Here is a 21,766-nt window from a genome sequence, read left to right on the forward strand (position 1 = left end):
ACATCGACAAATTCTGGCTTAAATCCACTATGGTTGAAGTTGTTCTAAAACTGTGCATTCTAGCATCTGGATAGAATTGGCAAATGTAGCTTAATTTATCAGCACCTTTATTGAGTCTTAAACATGCTGTATGTTTAAGGCTTCTGTCAGGAGTTTATCATGTTGCAAGATGTCAACGATATGGAATAAGTGAAAAGCATATTGCGTTTGTTAAGTATTCAAAGAGATGAGAAGACCCAATTCCAGTCTGGCGCACATGCATCTCGAGAGGTATATACAACATGCTATTGCCTGTTCAACACTGCACGACCATAACGAAACTGAGGAAATAGCATGTTGTGGAGCTAGCAAAAGAAGCCATGTGCAGTTTGCTAAATAACTCATTCTGCCTATAAAAAGAGTGTTTACGCCATAGGAGACCGTCTAGATCGGTCAATGCTCCTTCAGAGCTTTACGTAATCGCTTATAAGAAATGTATCTCATAGTGGGGTTCATTTTATACTTCAACTTCGAAATGGCCTTGTCATATTTAAATGTTTTGTTTTTGTTTCGAGCTCTCAAGCGACTTTTTTAATTTTAGAAGAAAGCGCTAAACGAAGAATTGTTCCATTTTAAAGTGCTGAGAAAGAACTCATTTGAATAATAACAGTAATCTTAAAACTTTGTTGGAAGATAAGTCTCAAAGACAGAGATTTGATAGCGCTAGAATTATGAGAATCCTTGTTTCTCATGAAGGTGCAGAGAGAAGAATAGCTTTGGTTTCTGACTCTTATGCATTGGTTTTTAAAACGGTTTCGAATGCACAGTCATTGAAGCCATTATGTGCCATTGAATTGGTGGAAAAACATCAACTAAAGAATGAAGGCTTTAAAAGACTCTCAATTCATGATGTATATGGGTTCATTGGTCTTATAGACCTGCAGGGGCTGGTATTTATTGCTGCAATTACTGGAAAATCCAAAGCAGCTTCACCAATACCGAATGAGACTGTGAATAAAATATTTGCGGTCGATTTCTTCTGTTTGAATGATTCTCGCTGGGATTTTCTTGAGATTGATTCCTCTGGTAGACCAATAGTTATTGGATCCGATGAGAGTGAAGAAGCAAGATCAATTTTGAAACATCCTTGCCAGGACTTAAGAAAATTGTTATCTAACGGTTCGTTCTACTATAGTTCTGATTTTGATCTGACATCGACTCTGCAGAAGCGTGGGCTAAATAATTATTCTTTAAGTACGGACAGTTTTGAGGATGAATATATGTGGAATTACTTCTTAATGAAGGAAATTATAGAGTATAGAGACAGGATTGATGAAAAGACAAAACACATTTTGGATGAAGAAGGCTTTTTAATCACAGTTATTAGGGGGTTTGCAGAAACCTTTATAACGTATGTTAAAAGACTGAAAGTTGCCCTTACAGTGATCTCAAAACAAAGCTGGAAGAGAGCTGGAACAAGATTTAATGCAAGAGGTATCGACGATGAAGGTTATGTTGCAAATTTCGTGGAAACAGAAATAATAATGTACTCTTCTGAATATTGTTACGCTCTAACTCAAATAAGAGGTAGTGTGCCTGTATTTTGGGAACAAGACGCCTCACTCATGAATCCGAAAATTCAAATAACGAGGTCTCTAGAAGCTACGCAACCTGTATTTGACAAACACTTCCAGAGGTTGATTGAAAATTATGGGCCAATCAATATTATTAATTTATTGTCAAAAAAACCAAACGAGATCGAATTATCCAAACGGTACAGGAGCCATCTCTACAAGTCAGAAACTTTGGAAATGTCCAACGATGTATTTTACACCGAATTCGATTTTAATAAAGAAACGTCACAGGAGGGATTCTCTGCTGCTAAAAAGTTGTTGCCTAAGATAATGGATTCGTTAGTGGAAATTGGCTACTTCTCATATGACGTCAAGGAAAAAAAAACAATATCCATGCAGAAAGGTGTTTTTAGAGTAAACTGTTTAGACTGTCTAGATAGAACAAACTTAGCTCAACAGCTTCTTTCATTGTCTGCACTTCAAATGTTTTTAGAAGACTATCATCTTATTAGGCCTAATGATTATATTGATGAAAGTGATTTTTCTAATAAACATAACACACTTTGGGCGGACCATGGTGATCAAATATCACAAATATACACGGGTACGAATGCGCTAAAATCATCATTTTCCAGAAAGGGTAAAATGTCACTTGCTGGGGCCCTTTCAGATGCTACAAAATCGGTGAGCAGGAGATATATCAATAATTTCATGGACAAAGGAAAACAACAAAATATTGATACCTTGCTGGGTAGGTTACCTCATCAAGAAGCCGTACAATTGTACGATCCAGAAACCGAATATGTTCAATCAAAGCTTCATGACCTTGAAAACAAGTTTACAAGCAAATCCAACATGAATCTTTTTATAGGTACATTCAATATTAACGGTATGTCTACATCTAGTGATCTTTCTAAGTGGTTATTTCCAATCGGTGAAAGATTCAAGCCTGATGCTGTTATTCTTGGCTTACAAGAGGTGATAGAGTTGACCGCAGGATCAATTTTAAATGCAGATTATAGCAAAAAATCATTCTGGGAGAATACAGTTAATGATTGTTTGAATCAATACGGTGAAAAATATATATTGTTAAGAGTAGAACAAATGTCTTCTCTAATTATTTTATTGTTTGTCAGATCCGACAAATCAAAATATGTGAAGAGGGTAGAGGGCTCTACCAAGAAAACCGGATTTGGTGGTATAGCTGGGAATAAAGGCGCTGTTGCCATTCGATTTGAGTATGAAGGAACTTCTTTCTGTTTTGTTAATTCTCACTTTTCTGCGGGTGTCAATAACGTTGAAGAAAGAACAAATGATTATAATACAATCAATAAAAGTATAACATTTTCTGGTTCAAAAAGGATCTATCATCATGACTCCATATTTTGGCTAGGCGATTTGAATTTCAGAATAAACCTAGATAACGAAGCTGTAAAAAGGCAGCTGTATGAGAAAAAGGAAGGTTATATAGAAAACTTGCTGCAGTACGATCAGTTGATTCAAGAAATTAGTGAAGGTAGAATTTTCCAAGGATTTAACGAGCCAGAAATTAAGTTTCACCCAACATATAAGTTTGATCTAGGGACAGATCGTTATGATTCTTCAGAAAAGGCAAGGACTCCCTCTTGGACAGATCGTATTGTGTACAAAGGTCAAAATGTGTATGCATTAGCATATTCAGATGCTCCGTTGACGCTTAGCGATCATAAACCTGTATACGCAGCCTACAAAGCCGATGTGGTATCTATTGATGAAGCTAAAAAAGAGGAGCTTACAAAACAATTGTATGCAGAAGTAAGAGGTAAATATCTCAAAGCAGGACCTCCTGATGCCACTGCAAGAAGTAAATTCAACATTGAAAAGGACGTTACGAACCGTCCACCAATATCTCCCCTTTCATTGCCCTCAAATAGGATAAAAAATCTGCAACAAGAGAGTGTCAGAAGCGTACCACCTCTTCCATCAAGATCTTCATTATCAATTAATTCCTTAGGAAGAGAAAATATCGAGAGTAAGCGTCTAGCTGTTGCACCCCCACCACCTCCTTCCAGGGGACCAAGTGTTATTATACAGGACGGTGACAGTATACCTGATTTGATCGATCTAAATAGTTCGTCTTCTTCCATATCATCCCGTCCGACACCACCTCCATCAAGATCGAGCAAATTGCATGAGGAGAATGCCAGTAGTAGCAGACAAGGTCAAGAACAGAAGATGAAATCTCCCCCACCTGTAAAGCCAAGAGTTCAGGTTTGTGAGTCGAAACCAAAGGAGGAAGAAAGTATGAATGCATCTGGAGAGCATGTTTTGCCATCAAAAATTTCCAGTGGGACTAATACACCCAAAAAAATAGAAAATGTAATAGAGAGTAATGGTGAAGCGATCTCAATTGAAACGTTACAAGAATCAAGAAAAGTACCTCTGCCTCCAATGAAGCCAAAAAAATTAGCTGATATTAAGACTGAAAAGGTATCTGAAAACCTAGAAAATAGAAGAAATGCACAGTCATCAACTTCTTTGTTAGAATCAACTGATAATGCTAACATACAAGCTAATATTGATGTCGAAATGTCGAAGAAAATTTCATCAAAGAGTGAAACACCAAACCCTACTGTAAGTCAGCAGAAGAAGCATGTTCCTCCTGTAGTACCTAAAAAGAAACCCGAACTTTCATCTATAAAGAAACAACCACCAACTATACCACCTAGGAACCCCAACTTAACTAAATAAATTTTTATAAATTTTTATATATATATATCCTTTTCAAAGAGGAACGCATTAAAGAAATAAGAAACATGGACTTTGAAGAGAAAAAGAAAGAATACAAGTAAGCAGAAACGAAAATATCACATCATGACGATCGAGACAATATATATAGCGAGACATGGGTACCGTTCTAATTGGTTGCCCTATGGTCCGTACCCTGCCCCACCTACTGGAATAGACAGTGATGTCCCTTTAGCGGAGCATGGACGTGATCAAGCGGTTGAATTAGCAAACTTTATCAAGACGCTCGAAAATAAGCCTGAAATAATATTTACATCGCCGTTCTACCGTTGTCTAGAGACAAGTGAACCCATTCAAGAGGCGTTAAATGTGCCCATATACACAGATCGTGGTATTGGTGAATGGTATAAGCCCGATCGTGATATTATACCTGTACCTGCTACTGATAAGCAACTTCTGAAATTTTTTCCCTGGATAAACGTCAACTGGGAAGATACACTAATTCCAAGTGATAAGGGCGAGACTGAAGCTGATGTCTTTGATAGATGTAGTGAATTTTTACCCAAATTCATCAAACGTCTAGAATCTACGTTTCCAAAAGTTTCAACCATTTTACTTGTGACTCATGCCGCAACAAAGGCTGCTTTAGGTATGAACTTACTGAAATTTCCAAATGCTAGAGTCCCAATAGATGGCAAAGGAACAGTGATAAGAAATGCGTCATGTTCATTGGACGAATACACTAGAGTCAATGACGATACATGGGATATTGTAATGAATGGTAATACATTATTTTTGAAGAATGGTGAAGAAATGAACTGGAGTTTTATGAATTTACTGGAAGCTGGCTCAGATGCTGACATCAAGGCAAGACAATTAGAGGAAATGGAACGTAAAAAAGCTGCTGCTCGAACAAATTAAAGAATGCAAGTTAATTTGAAATGATTCCTCTGATATTGCACTGTTTTTCAGTTACGTACATGTATTTAAATGTATATTTTCGTTCCATATGACAATTTTTAAAAGAATGAAAAATTTTTTACGATACAAAGCGGAAAAAAATATATTGAGCAGCTAGCTCATCTCATCTTAAATAGCTATTATATCGAACCATTTAAAAGTTCAGTATTAGTGGAACAAACATGGCTAAGAGAAGTGGTATCAAGAAGAAGGAGGTGAAGGAACCGATGGAGGAAAAAGCACAAGTTGAAAAGGAAGTTTCAGAAGTGGAAGAACAATTAGAAGTTAAATCATCAGAATCAGAATCTGAATCAGATATTGAAAATGACATAGAAGGATTATCAGATAACGAAGCAGTAAGTGAGGATTCAAAGCATAAAATCAAAAAATTAGATCCAAAGAAGCGTGCAGCTAAGAACAAACAAGGAAACACTAAGGATGATGAGTATTCTAGTATCATATATGTGAGCAGGTTACCAAATGGGTTCCATGAAAAGGAATTAAGTAAGTATTTCTCCCAATTTGGTGATTTGAAAGAAGCTAGATTGGCAAGAAATAAAAAAAGTGGTAATTCTAGACATTATGGCTTCGTTGAATTTGCAAATAAGGAAGATGCTAAAGTCGCACAAGAAACTATGGATAACTATCTATTGATGGGCCATCTATTAAGAGTCCGTTTAATGGGTAAAGGCAGTAAGATTGAAAAGCTTTTCAAGTACAGGAAGAGAGCTTTCATAGAACCTCAAGTCAAGAAAGATGTTAACGAATTGAAGGAAAAGGCAGAGGCCAAACATGAAGAAAGAGTTGCCAAGTTAGCTAAAGCGGGAATTGACTTCAAATGGTAATGCCATTTATACTTACACATTCATATAGACGTATAATTGTAAATTAGATTTAAAAGGTGACACAATCACCAAAGTGCAACCACTAAATTGTCATCAAACCCGCGTAACGATACTGCGAAAGAACAGTATCACAAGTAGCAATAAAAGAAGTTAGTTATATACACCGCAGGATTTACGACCCCGTAAGACGAGTTCAAACGGTTACTAATGCTTACTACCATGCAATGCACGATACAGCCGGTATTGTCACCGTCACATAAGCATTAAAACTATACCGATACTTTGCTAGCCTCGAGAGTGGCTCTTTCCTGCGGGTCTTCACGTGACACTTTCCAATTGCGGAAGTAACGGTGCTCCTGGTATATCGCTCCATAGAAAGTTCCCACCATCTCTCCACCACAACTTCGTTTCAGAAGCGAAAAAAAGACAGCGAAAATTGTCATAGTAATCACTCGAGGTAAACCCGAGAAAATTCTGTGATGAATTAACGAGATTTGGCAGTAAGTCTACGTCGGACTCTGTGCAGTTCGTCATTATTATACGATTTTGACAGTCACAAAGAACTACTTGATAGGGATTAAACAATCTTTAAACAAAATTTATATAAAGAGGGCATTCAACTCTCGATCTTCCTTGGTATTGTCTTCCGGGAAATGATCAATAATTAGCCTAGCTTTCTCTATCATTAGTAGACTCACCGTCCGTTCACTGCTCCAAATAATCAATCATTAACAATGTCCCAAGTTTACACATACGCAGATGTTGCAGAACATGTCCTTCCAGATGACTGTTGGATAGCTATTGACGGTAAAGTTTATAATGTATCTAAGTTTCTGGATGAACATCCAGGTGGTGATGAAATCATATATGAATTAGCTGGTAGTGATGCTACAGAATACTTTCTCGATATCGGTCATTCTGATGATGCTTTAAAGATTTTGAAAACTTTATGTATCGGTGAATTAGACTTGAATAGTGAGAAGGTTCAACCTAAGAAACATCAAGTGTTACATGAGGATGAGAAGAGCAGAAACGGCCCTCAAGGAAACGGTTATATCGCCGTCTTCGTTGCTCTTTGCTGCTTAGCATTAGGCCATTACATCTTAAACGAATAATATGTTTACAAAAAACGGCTACTTTTCATACTTATTTTTAACATTCCTTTATCTGTACAATATTTCTGATATTATTTATATATATCCGCACTATTCTATCATGGTGTATTTATTTCAATTACTATCCGCATTAATATATGAGAAACAAAAACTCTATAAAGCAAATATAAGTTAATTATTAACTATTTTAATTATCTATAAATATAAAACTAGATTTACAAATCAGCAAGTACTATACAGTTGACAGAACACCATAACAAACGTCTAGGCTTGATATGGCTGTCATAAAGGCCAGGACGTTTTGAATTACCTGTTACCACCTCTGCCCCAGCCATTATCTCTTGGCCTGTTATAACCGCGGTTACCACCAAAGTTACCACCGTAACCACCACGGCCTCTACCGTAACCACCACGGCCACCACGACCGCCACCGTATCTTGGGTGACCACCGTAGTTTTGTCTCTTGTCGTATTTGAGCAACTCATTTGGAATAGTCTGCTTAGCTTCTCTCATAATAGAAATTAATTTGGCACCTAAGGACTTGTTATCTTCAGTGAAGAAAGAGATAGCAGTACCTTTAGCACCGGCTCTACCAGTTCTACCGATTCTATGGACATAATCTTCAATGTTACCTGGCATATCGTAGTTGATAACGAAGTTAATACCTTTGACATCTGTTAAAAGAATAAAATTAAGAAATGTTTGTTAGTAAGATCATCCTCATAATAAACTGTGTGACCTAAAACTACTCATTTTATCCATTTCCAAGATTCAAAATTTACACTGTAATAAAATGCATAGAAAAGATGAATAAATCTTGTGTTTTCTTAAAAAAAAGGAGAAATGACAGTGACAGTGACATTAAAATAAATGTCTTGTCAGATTCATTCAATAAAATACTATACAAATAATAATTACAAAGAAAGATAATAAATGTAATATAAAAATTATAAATGTTATTTTAATAACGCTTTACTGAGACGCCCGCTCCCCGCACATTAATAAAACATTTATAATTTTAATTTATTCTTATCATTGCCAATAATTTAAACTACTGACAAAATAAAATCACATCTCTCTTTGTAAGTTTCACTTTGTATAGTCCTTCTAATTCAATTCAAAAAAAAAAAAAAAGAAAAAAAAAGAAAAAAAAAGAAAAGCACCACAACTTCATGTAACTATGCAATACAACCTCATTATCTTGGAATATTATCTATCATGACTACAACATGCAAATATCGAATATGGAAAACAAAATAAAAATAAATCTCAGTAGTTAATAATCAAAGGAAAAAAATAAAAAAATGCAAAATTTAACATACCAATACCTCTAGCAGCAACATCGGTAGCAACCATAATTGGTGATCTACCGCATCTGAATTCGTTCAAAACCCAATCACGTTCTTTTTGATCTTTGTCACCGTGAATGGCTAAAGCTGGCCACCCATCAGCTCTTAGATATTTTGTAATATCGTCACAGGTTCTCTTTGTCGATGCAAAGACTAAAATCTTTGAATCCTTATCTTCAGAGGCAATTTCCAAATGTTTAGATAAACGATCTCTCTTTTCGAAATCTGAAAGAACTTCGACTAACTGTGTAATATTGTGAGAAGCAGATAATTCTAAGGAACCAACTTGAACTTGAATTGGATCATTTAAGTAGTCAGCAGCTAATTGTCTGACTTCCTTAGGCCATGTGGCAGACCACATTAAAGTTTGTCTGTCTGGTCTAATTTGGTCGACAATCTTTCTAATTTGTGGTTCGAAACCCATATCCAACATTCTATCAGCTTCATCTAAGACTAAGTAAGTGACTCTCTTTAAGTTAGTCTTACCAATTTCCATCATATCGATCAATCTACCTGGAGTAGCAATGACAATTTCAGCACCACGAACTAAATCTCTGATTTGTTGACCCTTTGGAACACCACCGTAGACACAAGTGTTTCTAATTCTTGAAGAATGACCGAATTTGGAACATTCCTTTTGAATTTGAACAGCAAGTTCTCTTGTTGGTGATAGGACTAGGACAATTGGACCATCACCTGGAGACAAAAGTGGTTGAGCGTTGATATGAACAATACCTGGTAAACAGTAAGACAATGTTTTACCGGAACCAGTAGCAGCAATACCGACCATATCTCTACCAGATAAAGCCATTGGCCAACCTTGACATTGAATAGAGGTTGGTTTGTCAAAACCTTCGGCTTTAACTTCCTTTAAGACGTAGTCAGGGAAACCGGCTTCTTCAAAATTAGTAATTGGCTTTGGAATGTCATGACCGGAAATGGTCATTTCATTTTCTTGTCTGAACTTGGCAACGTCAGCATCGGATCTATTTCTAACGTCCTCGTGTTCAACGTAGAAATTTTTCTCGAAAGATGGGAGCCTTGGCAATTCTTCTTCCCAATTTGGAGCAACTAATTCTTGTGGTTCACTTCTGAATCCACGACCGCCTTGATAGCCGTTGTTATTCCGGTTTTCACTTCTATTGTATGAATTTCTGTCGGAATCTCTACCACCACGGAAGTCACCTCCACGGCTGTTGTAGTTTGATCTATTGTATTGTTGATCTCTGTAACCCATCGTAAATAATAATATATGTGTCTAAGGTACTGTTATATTGTTCAGGACTAAAAAAAGTTACTATGTAATACTTTGATGTAAGTTTATATAGAAAGTTTTTCCTCATCGCAAAATTTCAGAAAAATTTTCATCGGAAAAAGAAAAGACAAGCCATCGAGACATGCTGCGCTAAGCGAAATTGAATCTGATTTATTCAATTTGTTAGTATGGTATGAATACTATGACATAGAATAATGAAACAATAAAGATGAGGATTTCTGGAAGGTGATAATGAAAATAATATGCTTTGTCTTGTTTTTATTATATATACTATGACTATTATACAGGTTCAGTTTTGCTGGCTAGAGCCGTCTCATAATTCTCTTATTCTTTGGGTGAAAGTTTCTTCAACAACGTCACAAAGATCCATTAGATCGGCTAGACCTTTCTTCAAGGCGTCCACAGCGGTAATTTCACCGTAAGTCTGGATTCTAATGTTTAGTAAGTTTTCAGAAGGATGTGGAATGGAGTAACCGCAAAATTCAACTTGTGGGTTTTTCATGATTATATAACGTAATGCATTCCCTAGAGTGTGGTCTTCTTCTACTATTTGGAAAGATGCGGAAGTACCATCTTCAGAAGTTGCCTGTGGTAAAATTTTTATCTTGTTTCTATCTAGTTCTTCTTCTTCTTCATCCATAGAAATATCTTCATTTTTCAATTCTTCCTCTTTGGTAGGTAGTCTTTTCACTTCTTCGGAAGAGGACATTACGTATTAATCAATTAATTTGTTTATATTGTTACTTTAACACGCACAGAAAATCAGACCGGTCTTCTACCAAAAAGTGTAACTTTCTAAGCAATTAACAGTAATCTTTCTTGATACTTAATAATAAGTATAGTAACAATTTATCTTTTTTTTTTTGTAGAAGGCCATCTCAAAATTTCTCTGCGAATTTTGAAAAATTTTGTGTAGACACCATCGTTAAAAGTGATACTGTACATCATAATGTACGATGTAGTAGAGTCGACGTTTTTTTGATAGAAATGCCAAAATTTAACCGCTGAGAAGAAGATATTCATGGAAATAACAAGTTGCAAGCTGCTGGTGGGGGGTGGTAGGTGCGTTGCTAAACTTGATACGGGCTATATTCAGATGGATGGTAATAATGCACCGTAATGTGCTGTGAATAGCACTGGGAGAAGGCCAGATGTTAGATGTTATCCAGAGCTTAAGCGGTTACGGTTTGGCCTGCGAGAGAAGATTAGGGCGAAAGCTACTAGACAGGACAACCATGGATCATCGCAATATGATATCGCCTCTGAAGTCGAGGTGGTACACCGCAAAAAGAAAGCAGTTGCTTTCTGTTTGCTGGTCACATGATCAAGAATATTGTAGCCAAACGAATGCCACAATACAGTTACGGGAGTGTGGTGGAAGGCGAGAGAAGGAAAGGGAAAGAAGCTTAATCGTCCCCCTTGAATAGAAGTCATCGAAAAAGTTATTGCTCTTTTTACCTAGTTGCGACCTTCAGATGCCAAGAATGTCCATCTCAGTACTTATTTGTTTCCCTTCTATTTCCATCACAAGAGGCTTCCAGCGTTATGCCTTTTAATACTCTTTAATGAGCGTCGAGAAAACACATGTAATATGAGAAAACTCGTAGAAGATCAAAAAAAAAATTTCGAACGTATGTCCGCGTAAAACTGAGTAATCAGCTAATTAATATCGATTCCGCGAGATACGCTCACCGCGAGGGTCGAGTTTCCCACATTTTTTCTTCTTTCCCGGAAACTTGCATATTGCCTGAATTGTTCGAGGTTGGATTCTGAGTCTAATTCATTATTTTTTGGGAAGTAAATCATCATCGTTTCCTGAATTTTAGAAATAAGCTTAATAAAATTTTAAACAATACAAGAATTAGAAGGAGCAATTTTTTTCGAACTTAATACAAGGAACCAAACAGAGCAGGTAGTTATTGAGTTTATCAATCTTCTAAGTATATTATTCAAGATCTAACGACTTAAATTACTACCAGAGGTCGTATCACAAGTAATACACTCTTTATTGTCTTTTTTCGTTATCACTCTCTGTGTATTGTTATTTATATCCACAACATGTCTGAGAAAATGATGCCAGCCAGAAAAGAAACACAAAGCAATAATCAATCCCAGACTAGACCAGATTCAATAAGTGCATTCACAAATTTCAATCAGCCTAGATTTTCTACTGACCCCTCCGTTTCAACATTTTTAAACATAGCTGAAAATCAAAACAGTATAAATCAGAATAATGGAGATTCTACCGTTACCACTAATCCAAATACTTTTATGATGCTGTCAGAAAATGGACAAATACCTCAACAAGGTAATTTACCAGATCCAACTCAGAACACTGATAAAAACTTTCCAGATCTAGCTCAATTATCAAGAGGTTTTTCTATTGTAAACAATATATGGTCCCAGCAACCACAGACTTCCTCTCAACAATCGCAGCCTTCTAATCAACAACAGTATATCTCATCAGTACAAAATAGAAACGGTAGCAATAATCATGTTGTTTTCGATCCAGTGGATGATTCTTCCCTTCAAAAGAATAAACGATTCTCATTTTCTTTGAATAAATTAAATCAATATCAATTTGCACCAAGAAATGATTCCTTGTCGAACCCATTATACAGTTCAAAGAGAAATTCTTTACTTTATACTCCAAATGAAGTTGGAGAATTTGACTTCTTAAACATCTCATCAATACCAACAAGTAAACGTGGATCCGTGCTTGGCAGCAACATGAAACCACCCTCATTGCTACCGCCAACTAGTCATAGCAATAATAATAATAAGAACAGCACTACCTCCCATAATAACAGTTTCTCAAACGTTGAATTAGAAACTTTATTTAACAATCGAAATTCAAGGAAAAATTCTCTTAAATTTATTACCGATGATTTCGATTTTCAGAATAAAAGACGTAATTCCTCACTAAGGGCCTTGATTGACCCTTCAGCAACTTATACCAACTCACAACCTCATTCAGGTTTCCCTCAAACTTTATCTAGACTTTCTTCTTACATAGGACACAGTGATCAGAATGACAAAAAAATTGATACAATTACGGAAGAAGTAATATCAAATCCATCTCTCCCTAAAGAAGAATCTACCGATGAGCCACTTTTAAATGAAGATATCTTTGACAAAAGGCAAACACCAAAGAAAACCAAAACAAAGAGAAGATCAAAAGGTAGCGAGAAAACAGAGGCAAAAAAGAGAAAGAAATCGGATGAAAAATCACCTGTAAGATCCTCATCATTCGATGATATTAGAAAGAAAATTAATGAACATTCTCACGCAGAGATTCCCGAAGAATTCCCACATGACGAAAGTGTCGAAAATAGGACTAGAGCGCTGCTGGGTGTTACAAAGATCGATCAATTAATGTTAATGATCGAGGCCCGTAAGAAGGGTATAACGGAGAAGGTTGAAACCACAAAGGATGGTCAGCTTCTTATCGACAAGGATTCTGAAATTTTACCACCATCAAATGAAATTGTTGGTGGTGTTGAGAAACCTTTTGGTTCTCATGGTGTAAAACAACATGAATGTCGCTACTGTCATAGATTTTTCACTCAATTGACACATTTAGAAGTCCATATTAGATCACATATAGGTATCAAACCTTACCAATGCCAATATTGCGGCAAAAAATTTACTCAAGGTGGTAATTTAAGAACGCATGAAAGATTACACACTGGTGAAAAGCCTTATCAATGTGAGCTTTGTGGGAAAAGATTCTCTAGAAAAGGTAATTTAGCTGCTCATGTATTGACGCACAAAAAGATTAAACCATTTATTTGTAAGCTAGATAACTGTAATAAGTCCTTTACCCAACTAGGTAATATGAAAGGGCACCAAAATAAGTTCCATCTAGAAACATTGACAAGATTGACGGCAAGATTAGCTCAGCTTGATCCAAAGGAAAATATTTCCACCGAGGAAAGAGAAATGCTGGAGTACTTTGCATCCTTATATAAAAATTCGAACAAAGGTATTAAAGGTAGAGGTAGAGGCTCCAATTCGCCAAGTGACCATCCTGGTTCCTTCAAGATGTATCCTAATGAAATGAATCCACAACAGTTTCAGGATCAGATGTTACAGATGCAACTCCAAATGAATGAGCAGTCACAACAAACAGAGGGGCAGAACCAGAGCTTTTCAGCAAATAACACTAGCCCCAATGCCAATGCTGCCAACAATGATATGCTAGATCAAAGCCCCGTTCGGTTTAAAACTGTAAACTACAAGAGTTAATAACATTCATGGATAAAAAAGCAATTCTTATTACTAAACTTTACTTAGCTTCCCTCCCAAAAGAAAAGCTGTTTTATGCTTTACTTATTTTGATAATATTATAAATGACATCTAACCCTGATTTACCATATATTTCTGGTGAGAACCAATTTAACAAACATATCTCTATTTATATATGTAAATATAGTAGTAAATCGTCTCTGATTATTTTTTTACTCGCGCCATCTATGGTACCCTTTTTTCGTCAAGTGCAGAAAGAAAGTATCAAGCAAGACATGAGTGGCAACATACGTGGGTAATGCCCCTGGCTACCCAATTCAAGTCATTCATTCACTGTGAATTTTCCAATAAAGTTACATCCATATGATATACTATATAACTTTGGGATACCTTATCAGTTTTAATTATTCTGTTATATATATAGGCATACCGATAAGCTTTCATAAAAAATATGTCAACTTCAAGTGGCAAGAACAAAACTGGTAAAAACACTTCTGCTACACTAGATTATTTACAGTCAAATCCAGTGCTGATGAATGACCAACTGCAGGGTACAAATACTAATGAATACCAGCCACTAGATCCTGGTATTCCGCCAAATAATGAGGAAGTCGGCCCATCACAGGAGACTGGCGATGTAGATACAAATACTCAAGATGAAAATGCGCCTTTGTTGGGTAAACAAGACCGAAATGTAACCAAGAAATCACATCGAACATTTGGCAGCAATGGTAATGGTGCTACGGATAATGCTAGCCATGAAGATAGAGACTCCGAGTTTTATGCCAATGAGAATGGGCGCTTTCAGTATCATCAAAATTATCGTTCATTTTTGACTAATTGGAAATGCATACTAAATGTAGTCCTATTTTTGAACACTTTAGTGTTGGTATTGCTGTTTGTTTCTGATTATTTCATCGAAATTCTTCCTGCAGATAGGAATACTACTTTTACGAACTTTGTACTAGTAATCATTTCGTTGATCGGTAATGCTTTTAATCTTTCTTTTACAGATATTGGGTTGTACTCATCTTTTGATTGGGATTTGAATTTAATATTAACAGGACTGCCTGTTCTAAATTTACTTCTCTTGGCAACTACAAAATATACTCGTGAAAGAATAGGATTTGTAACGGTACTAGTTCATGCTTGGACGGTAGCAACATTTGGTTTAGGTTTACTTCAGCAACACAAGTTAGGAACCTATATTACAGAACTGACACCACCAACGACACAAAATAAACACACTATTGTAGAATGGTTCAAAATTGCATTCCGTAATTTGATTAAGTTTGGAACTTTTATTATTTTGGTTTTAATAGTCCTAACGACACTATTGAATGTAATTGACATTCATAATGCCTTATCCTATTCTCTAGGTACTTTTCATTGGACAAGTTCAGATCATGATAACAAGTTACACGTTCAATGTTATGGAGTGGGCAGTGCAAGCGGAGTGGAGGTTCAAGACAGAAACAATACACCAATCGTATTATTTGAGCATGGTGGAGAAGAAAGTTCATATGTTTCCGGAAAATGGGTAGAAGATTTGTATAACTTAGGCTACATTGACAAATACTGTACATATGACAGAAATGGATTTGGTTTGAGTGACTCATTGAGCGCTCCTGTTTCAATAAGAGGTATGGCTGAGAATTTGAGGTATGCCCTGATTGAAGAATTGAAATTAAATGGACCTTTTTTGGTAGTTGGTTATGATTATGGTGGTCTTGTCGGGAGAGTATTTTGTGGTGATAACAGAGAGCTTTGTTCCGGTCTTATGCTAGTGGAATCATGGAATGAAGAATTATTACTAAAGCATTTTTTAAGAAGGTTACTTCCTGGTGGTGGGGATGGCAATGATGAGGATAACGGCAGTGATAGTATATATTACGAAAATGACGATGATTACCGTGCGACGAGAGGTAAAATGGATCATAGGATTCCAGAAAGAGAAATTGGCAAAAGAAATGGGTTCAAAGTATTTTGGCACGGATTATGGTCATCATTGGGATTAAATTTACAATTTTCTTGGCTGGTAAGACGTCATGGGTCGCTAGAAAGAATATTTGGAACGGATTTAAAGCATCAGGGAAAATTTTTGAGGACGAAATTATTGGAAAGCATAACGAGCTCATTACTAACTTATCAAGAAATACTGGAGACAAATTCCAAGCTAAAAAATGTCAAAATGAGTGTTGTAAGTTCAAAAGAGATGATTAAAAGATCGTCATTATGGGGGAACTGGCAACGTAAATTAGCTAAACTGTCAGCTAATACAAAGGAATGGAAGGTCGTAGATGGGGAGCATGAGTTTTTCAACAATGGTGTTGGAAAAGAACAAGCACAGGATGTTTTATTGAGATTGCTTCAAAGCGTCTGAAGTAAAGAATTTTGTATATATTGATTTTATATTCACTATTTAGGTTAATTTCTCGGGGTAAGTGATGTTTCTCCTTCATTTTTATTATCTTGACGGGAATTGAAAAATAATAAAATACAGATGATAAATGAGTTTAAAAGTGATAGAAATGAATATTTAAAATTATATGTAGAGCCTCCTTCCTGTTATTGTTTGATTTTTTGTTACATATTTGAGGTCTGAGAAAAAGTATTCTGTCTTGTGTCTGCAATACCGGTATTTTAAAACTCATCCAGCTCATCGGGCAGACCAATGGGAGATTCCAAATCGGAGGTATATCTGCAATTAGGACAAACAAACTGGGGATAATGCTGTGTAATGACTCTTCTAATGCAATTATAGTGCCACAAATGACAACATGGAGATACAAAGACACCTTGGTATGGACTCATTTTTTCCAAGCAAATGGAGCAAAGTTCCTTGTCTTGAGAATTCTCTAAAGAAATCGTATTTATTATCCCTTCCAATGGTTTTGTTTTCAACTTCCAGGATAAATTCAATTCTACTTTGAATCGAACACATCTAAATAATTCATTGATACCATTCTTATGGTCAATACCCAATTGGATTACGTCACCATCATTCAGTTCGACGTCAGCAGATTCTTGATCTATACACAGTCTCTTATGGTTCAAAAAAGTTCCACTTTTTGAATTGAAGTCCTTAATGTACCAATTTCCAAGAGAATCTACTTTTAGACATGCATGTATTCTGGATATAATTCTTGTTCTGAATAGGATAGGCGCAATATATTCATCCTTTGGATCCTTGAAATGGTCATTAATGACTTCTTTCAATTTTGTGGTTTCTCTCGTGATTAACAGTTGAGAATTTGGACCAGCTTTTCTCACAATAGGACTGAAATAAATGCCCTGACATTTGGATCTTTCTAATTCAGCGTCATCATCCTGATCAGAATCGAGCGCATTATTGAGCTCTGCCAATGTCTCACGTTTATACCCAAAATATGGCGTTATTCTAATGCTATACAGTCCATCTTTAGTCTTTTGACCACACATTGAATCCTTTATGGGCTTCTGTATGTCCCATTGCATCAACCGTTCTGCAATAGCATCAGATGATTCGTTAGTATTAACAAAATGCAGGAACGATTTTTTACCTGCTTTACTTGTAGGATCGATATTGTTTGTGTATAAGTCATGTTCATTAGTGAGCAATAATGAGATAGGAACTTTTTTATTTTCCAACTTGCTAAAATATGTTATTGTATCTTCTAAGAGATTGAGAGATAGTTGTTTTGAGCATTGATCATCGGTAGAAGATATACTAGTTCTTGAATTTTTTCTGGATGAATTAGTTGAAGTAGGTGTACTGACATACCCTGACTTTAACTTGAAGGATGATAGAATTGACCCGATACTGGAACGTTTTCTTCTGGTAGCCACAGCAGCCATGGGTGGTGCGCCCGATTGAGCTTGTGAAGGCATCTATGGATATTTATTATTCAGATGGTTAACTAAACAATGGTAGGTACGTTAAGACAATTGACACAGGGAAGATCCATATTGTTGCATGATATATATAAATATATATATATCAAAGATTATTGAACGAAATAGAAACCTTCAATTAGTTGGTGACAAAATTTTTTTGAGGCTAGTTTAGCAAGTGACTAGAGTTCAATAGGGAGATTCAGTGAGGGAATCACCTGGAACAGTTGTCCGGACCCCACGCTACGGATGGCATAGAGGGGGTTAAAGTGGCTAGATAATAATTGGAGTTTGTAGCGAGAGAACTTCCTTCACAACTAGGTTGTGGGGAAATTAAGATTTCTTCATGTGCTAGTAGCCCTTCGAGGAAGTAGCCAACTTGGAAATTACGAATGAGAAGTGCATTGGATTACTCTTGCGTGGAAAACATCACTCCGAGCCAATTTAAAAGCCTTAGCCTTCAAAGAGCATCGGAACGGTTAGTATTGGTTTATCACACGACTTTTCCGTGGCGAGAAGACTGTGTCCCATTTTCCTTTTCAGGGCGAGTAAGTCAGTCAGTCCGTCCGAGTTGAAGCGGGGATAAAAGAACCATCTCTTCTTTCTTTTCTGTCATTGCAACTTATCCGCTTTATCTTGAATTTACCACATTGAGGTGTAGCGTCGCGGAGGGAAAAACGTGATTTAACTTATAAGATAGAAGAAGAAGGAAAGGCCAACAAAAAGAAACATAAGTGATGGCGTATACATAGAATTGTATGTCGTTTTTACTACTTATAGTTTGCTCACTGTTCTGACGTTCGTACCCTCTTCTTCGATCTTTAATATTTCATCATACAGTAAACTTGTTAGGAAATCACTGAAATGCTTGCCAGTGATTTCAGGTAACAGGAACTTACCAGCTATTTTGAATTTATTATCTGGACCACATGGAGATTCTTTGGCTAATTTTTCAACCATTTCATGTAATAAGCCAGATGTTAGTTGCGGAGTCACAGTTTCACCTGTATCATTTAACTTAACTTTATATTTGACCCATTGATACAATTGACAGCGGGAAACTTCGGCTGTTGCTGCATCTTCCATCAAATTATTGATTGGCGTACAGCCAGAGCCTCTTAACCATGCTTCCATGTAACGCAAACCGATATCTAAATTTTGTTTTATACCGTCCAATGTAATCTCACTATTTTCAATCTTTGTATTCAGTAATTCTTTAGAAATTGTATTGAAATTAATATTAGTTGGAATGTTAAATATTTGATTTGGTGTTCCCATATTTATGAAGACCTCGTTACAAATTACTGCCAAATTTGGATGAGCAATCCACGAACCGTCGTGACCTTTCGTCAATTCTCTAATCTTATCATTACGAACTTTGTCCATTGCTTGTGTATTAACCTTTGGATCATCCTTTATTGGAATTTGTGCTGCCATTCCACCCATAGCATGAACACCACGACGATGACAGGTATTGATTAACAGTCTAACGTAGGCGTCCATGAAAGGGGACGTCATTGTAACCCGATCCCTATCTGGTAAAATATATTGAGGACCCAAATTTTTCAATTTTTTTATTGTTGAAAAGATATAATCCCAACGACCACAATTTAATCCACTGGAGTGATGTCTTAACTGGAAGATAATTTCCTCCATTTGGAAAGCTGCAGGTAAAGTTTCTATCAAAACAGTTGCACGAATTGTGCCTCTTGGAATTTCAAGATAATCTTGCGCAACATTAAAAATATCATTCCATAATTTTGCTTCTAGATGATGTTCCATCTTTGGTAAATAAAAATAAGGTCCTTTACCGAGTTCAATCAATTTTTTAGCATTATGGTAAAAATATAGACCAAAATCAAAAATTGAAGCACTAATTGGCTCTCCGTCAATTAATAAATGTTTTTCTTCTAAATGCCAACCTCTTGGTCTTACAATAATTGTGGATAAATTTTTAAATTGATTTTTTAATTTATATGGTTTACCATTTTCACTAACAAAATTGATATTGTCACGAATGGCATCATATAAATTAACTTGACCATAAACAATATTTAACCAAGTTGGAGATAATGAATCCTCAAAATCCGTCATATAGGTATTAACATCAGCATTAAGAGCATTAATTAACATATTTCTTAATGGAGGACCAGTAATTTCAGTAGATCTATTGATTAAACCTGGTGCAAGAATCGCACCTTGCCAAGTTGGATCAGTTCTGATAATCTCTGTTTCTGGTAAAAAATCAAATGTTACTTTGCCAGAATCTAATTTATCTTGGAAACTGATACGATTATTCAGTAATTCTTTACGTCTTCCATTAAAAGTTCTATGTAAAAGAACAACAAATTCTAAAGCTCCAGTTGATAAGATATCACTTGTAGTAGTCTTTGAAGGGGGAAACAATGGTGTATCGTCCACTGGACCCAATACTCTAACAGCATGTAAATCTTTCTTCACCATAGTCACGACAAAAAAAGAAGCTTGTTACCAAATTAATCTCTTTGATAAAAAATACGGTAGCTCAAAATAAAGTAAAACTCAAACCAAGCAACGAGATTGAATCGAAAAAAGATAGGCATATATATAAATATATTCTTGTGCTTATGTATCCCATTTATATATCTTTACAAACGAATATTTATAACATTATCCGAAAGTTTATTTTACAATTGTTTGAAAATATACAATTATATCAGACTATGGGAATGATTAATATTTGTGCCTCTTAATTATGTGTCGTCGGTCAAATGGAATCAAATTCAATTGCTTGATTCGTTATCAATAAACTTTCCCATTTGGGCGAGACGGAGAATGAACCAAAAAAAAAAAATTCAGGGACGGAGGGATCGTATGCCATACCGGCCGGAGAGCAGCCAGTCGTCATCGAGGGGGAAAAGGAGAAAGAGACAGAGAAAAGAGGGAGACGAAAAAATTCACGCACGAAAGGATTCAATATATATATTATATATATATATATATATATATATATAAATCAGTGTTCTACGAACGGAGTTTGCTTTAAATGGGGCCGATTTGAATGTTGAAGGGAAAGATGGAGGCGGAGTTTAATAAACAATTTCAACTTCGAAAGAAAACGTTATGGAGATGGAGAGTTTGAAGCTTTTGCGTCGGCGGCTGATGTACTGCTTGTGGCATTCTTCTTCAATTTCTCTGATGCATAATGCAACTAATATCACTTCTCCTTTCCACAACCATTGTGTCACTTTACGTGGACTTCACTGATGGATCGAACAAGCGGAGAGGGAAACAGTGTCAATTGAGAATAGCCGCGGAATCGCACTTCGTGCGGGAACTTGAAAATTTCCTTTCTGGTGCAAGAAAGAACCCAAAAATAGCCCAATGTGGAGGTTAACGGGCTCAATCTAATATTTTATTTCCTTGCATATCAAAATCTACTCGATTCCATCCATTGATCGGCTATAACTCGTCTAATACGAAGTGATGTTCGCGTTGAATAATACTTTAGGCTTGACTTCTTGAGTCTAAACAGTACGCCATCGGTGGAGGTACCAAGTGTAAGCAAATATAACCGCTAATAATTATCGCCAAGTTTCAAAAATAAAGTCTGTGAGCTTTACATGAAATCAGTAATTATTTTGGAGTTGCAATGAATGCTCTACCACGTTTCTTGTAGTTGACCATTAACTTAAAAATATTCACGAGTCGTATACGATATTTAGCTTATAATAGTCATAGTTGCACTTATCATTAACTACAAAATAACAGCGCAAGTGGTTTAGTGGTAAAATCCAACGTTGCCATCGTTGGGCCCCCGGTTCGATTCCGGGCTTGCGCA

At 36.1% G+C, this 21,766-nt stretch overlaps 10 protein-coding genes and 1 non-coding gene across 11 annotated transcripts; 7 read left to right on the plus strand and 4 right to left on the minus strand.

Annotated features, from left to right (window-relative positions):
• Positions 1-710: 710 nt before the first annotated feature.
• KAFR0B04520 (uncharacterized protein) lies at positions 711-4,283 on the plus strand (the record flags this gene model as incomplete). The annotated part of the gene is made up of 1 exon (XM_003955835.1): positions 711-4,283. The coding sequence occupies one exon, from the start codon at positions 711-713 to the stop codon at positions 4,281-4,283; it is 3,573 nt and encodes a 1,190-aa protein (XP_003955884.1).
• Positions 4,284-4,406: 123 nt separating this feature from the next.
• KAFR0B04530 (uncharacterized protein) lies at positions 4,407-5,201 on the plus strand (the record flags this gene model as incomplete). Its single annotated transcript, XM_003955836.1, has 1 exon — positions 4,407-5,201. The coding sequence occupies one exon, from the start codon at positions 4,407-4,409 to the stop codon at positions 5,199-5,201; it is 795 nt and encodes a 264-aa protein (XP_003955885.1).
• Positions 5,202-5,422: 221 nt separating this feature from the next.
• Positions 5,423-6,085, plus strand: NOP15 (rRNA-binding ribosome biosynthesis protein NOP15; the record flags this gene model as incomplete). Its single annotated transcript, XM_003955837.1, has 1 exon — positions 5,423-6,085. The coding sequence occupies one exon, from the start codon at positions 5,423-5,425 to the stop codon at positions 6,083-6,085; it is 663 nt and encodes a 220-aa protein (XP_003955886.1).
• A 734-nt stretch (positions 6,086-6,819) lies between these two features.
• CYB5 (Cyb5p) lies at positions 6,820-7,200 on the plus strand (the record flags this gene model as incomplete). Its single annotated transcript, XM_003955838.1, has 1 exon — positions 6,820-7,200. One exon carries the CDS (start codon positions 6,820-6,822, stop codon positions 7,198-7,200), a length of 381 nt encoding a protein of 126 aa, XP_003955887.1.
• Positions 7,201-7,506: 306 nt separating this feature from the next.
• Positions 7,507-9,786, minus strand: DBP2 (DEAD-box ATP-dependent RNA helicase DBP2; the record flags this gene model as incomplete). The annotated part of the gene is made up of 2 exons (XM_003955839.1): positions 7,507-7,874; positions 8,523-9,786. 2 exons carry the CDS (start codon positions 9,784-9,786, stop codon positions 7,507-7,509), a joined length of 1,632 nt encoding a protein of 543 aa, XP_003955888.1.
• Positions 9,787-10,138: 352 nt separating this feature from the next.
• Positions 10,139-10,534, minus strand: RPC19 (DNA-directed RNA polymerase core subunit RPC19; the record flags this gene model as incomplete). The annotated part of the gene is made up of 1 exon (XM_003955840.1): positions 10,139-10,534. One exon carries the CDS (start codon positions 10,532-10,534, stop codon positions 10,139-10,141), a length of 396 nt encoding a protein of 131 aa, XP_003955889.1.
• A 1,349-nt stretch (positions 10,535-11,883) lies between these two features.
• Positions 11,884-14,073, plus strand: KAFR0B04580 (C2H2-type zinc finger protein; the record flags this gene model as incomplete). The annotated part of the gene is made up of 1 exon (XM_003955841.1): positions 11,884-14,073. One exon carries the CDS (start codon positions 11,884-11,886, stop codon positions 14,071-14,073), a length of 2,190 nt encoding a protein of 729 aa, XP_003955890.1.
• Positions 14,074-14,605: 532 nt separating this feature from the next.
• Positions 14,606-16,456, plus strand: KAFR0B04590 (uncharacterized protein; the record flags this gene model as incomplete). The annotated part of the gene is made up of 1 exon (XM_003955842.1): positions 14,606-16,456. One exon carries the CDS (start codon positions 14,606-14,608, stop codon positions 16,454-16,456), a length of 1,851 nt encoding a protein of 616 aa, XP_003955891.1.
• A 260-nt stretch (positions 16,457-16,716) lies between these two features.
• On the minus strand, positions 16,717-17,943 carry DMA2 (ubiquitin-conjugating protein DMA2; the record flags this gene model as incomplete). Its single annotated transcript, XM_003955843.1, has 1 exon — positions 16,717-17,943. The coding sequence occupies one exon, from the start codon at positions 17,941-17,943 to the stop codon at positions 16,717-16,719; it is 1,227 nt and encodes a 408-aa protein (XP_003955892.1).
• A 777-nt stretch (positions 17,944-18,720) lies between these two features.
• MLS1 (malate synthase MLS1) lies at positions 18,721-20,409 on the minus strand (the record flags this gene model as incomplete). Its single annotated transcript, XM_003955844.1, has 1 exon — positions 18,721-20,409. One exon carries the CDS (start codon positions 20,407-20,409, stop codon positions 18,721-18,723), a length of 1,689 nt encoding a protein of 562 aa, XP_003955893.1.
• A 1,286-nt stretch (positions 20,410-21,695) lies between these two features.
• On the plus strand, positions 21,696-21,766 carry KAFR0Btrna13G. Its single transcript has one exon. It is a non-coding gene; the product is annotated as a tRNA-Gly (tRNA).

Source organism: Kazachstania africana, chromosome 2 (assembly GCF_000304475.1).
Source record: "Kazachstania africana CBS 2517 chromosome 2, complete genome".
Lineage (NCBI taxonomy): Eukaryota > Fungi > Ascomycota > Saccharomycetes > Saccharomycetales > Saccharomycetaceae > Kazachstania > Kazachstania africana.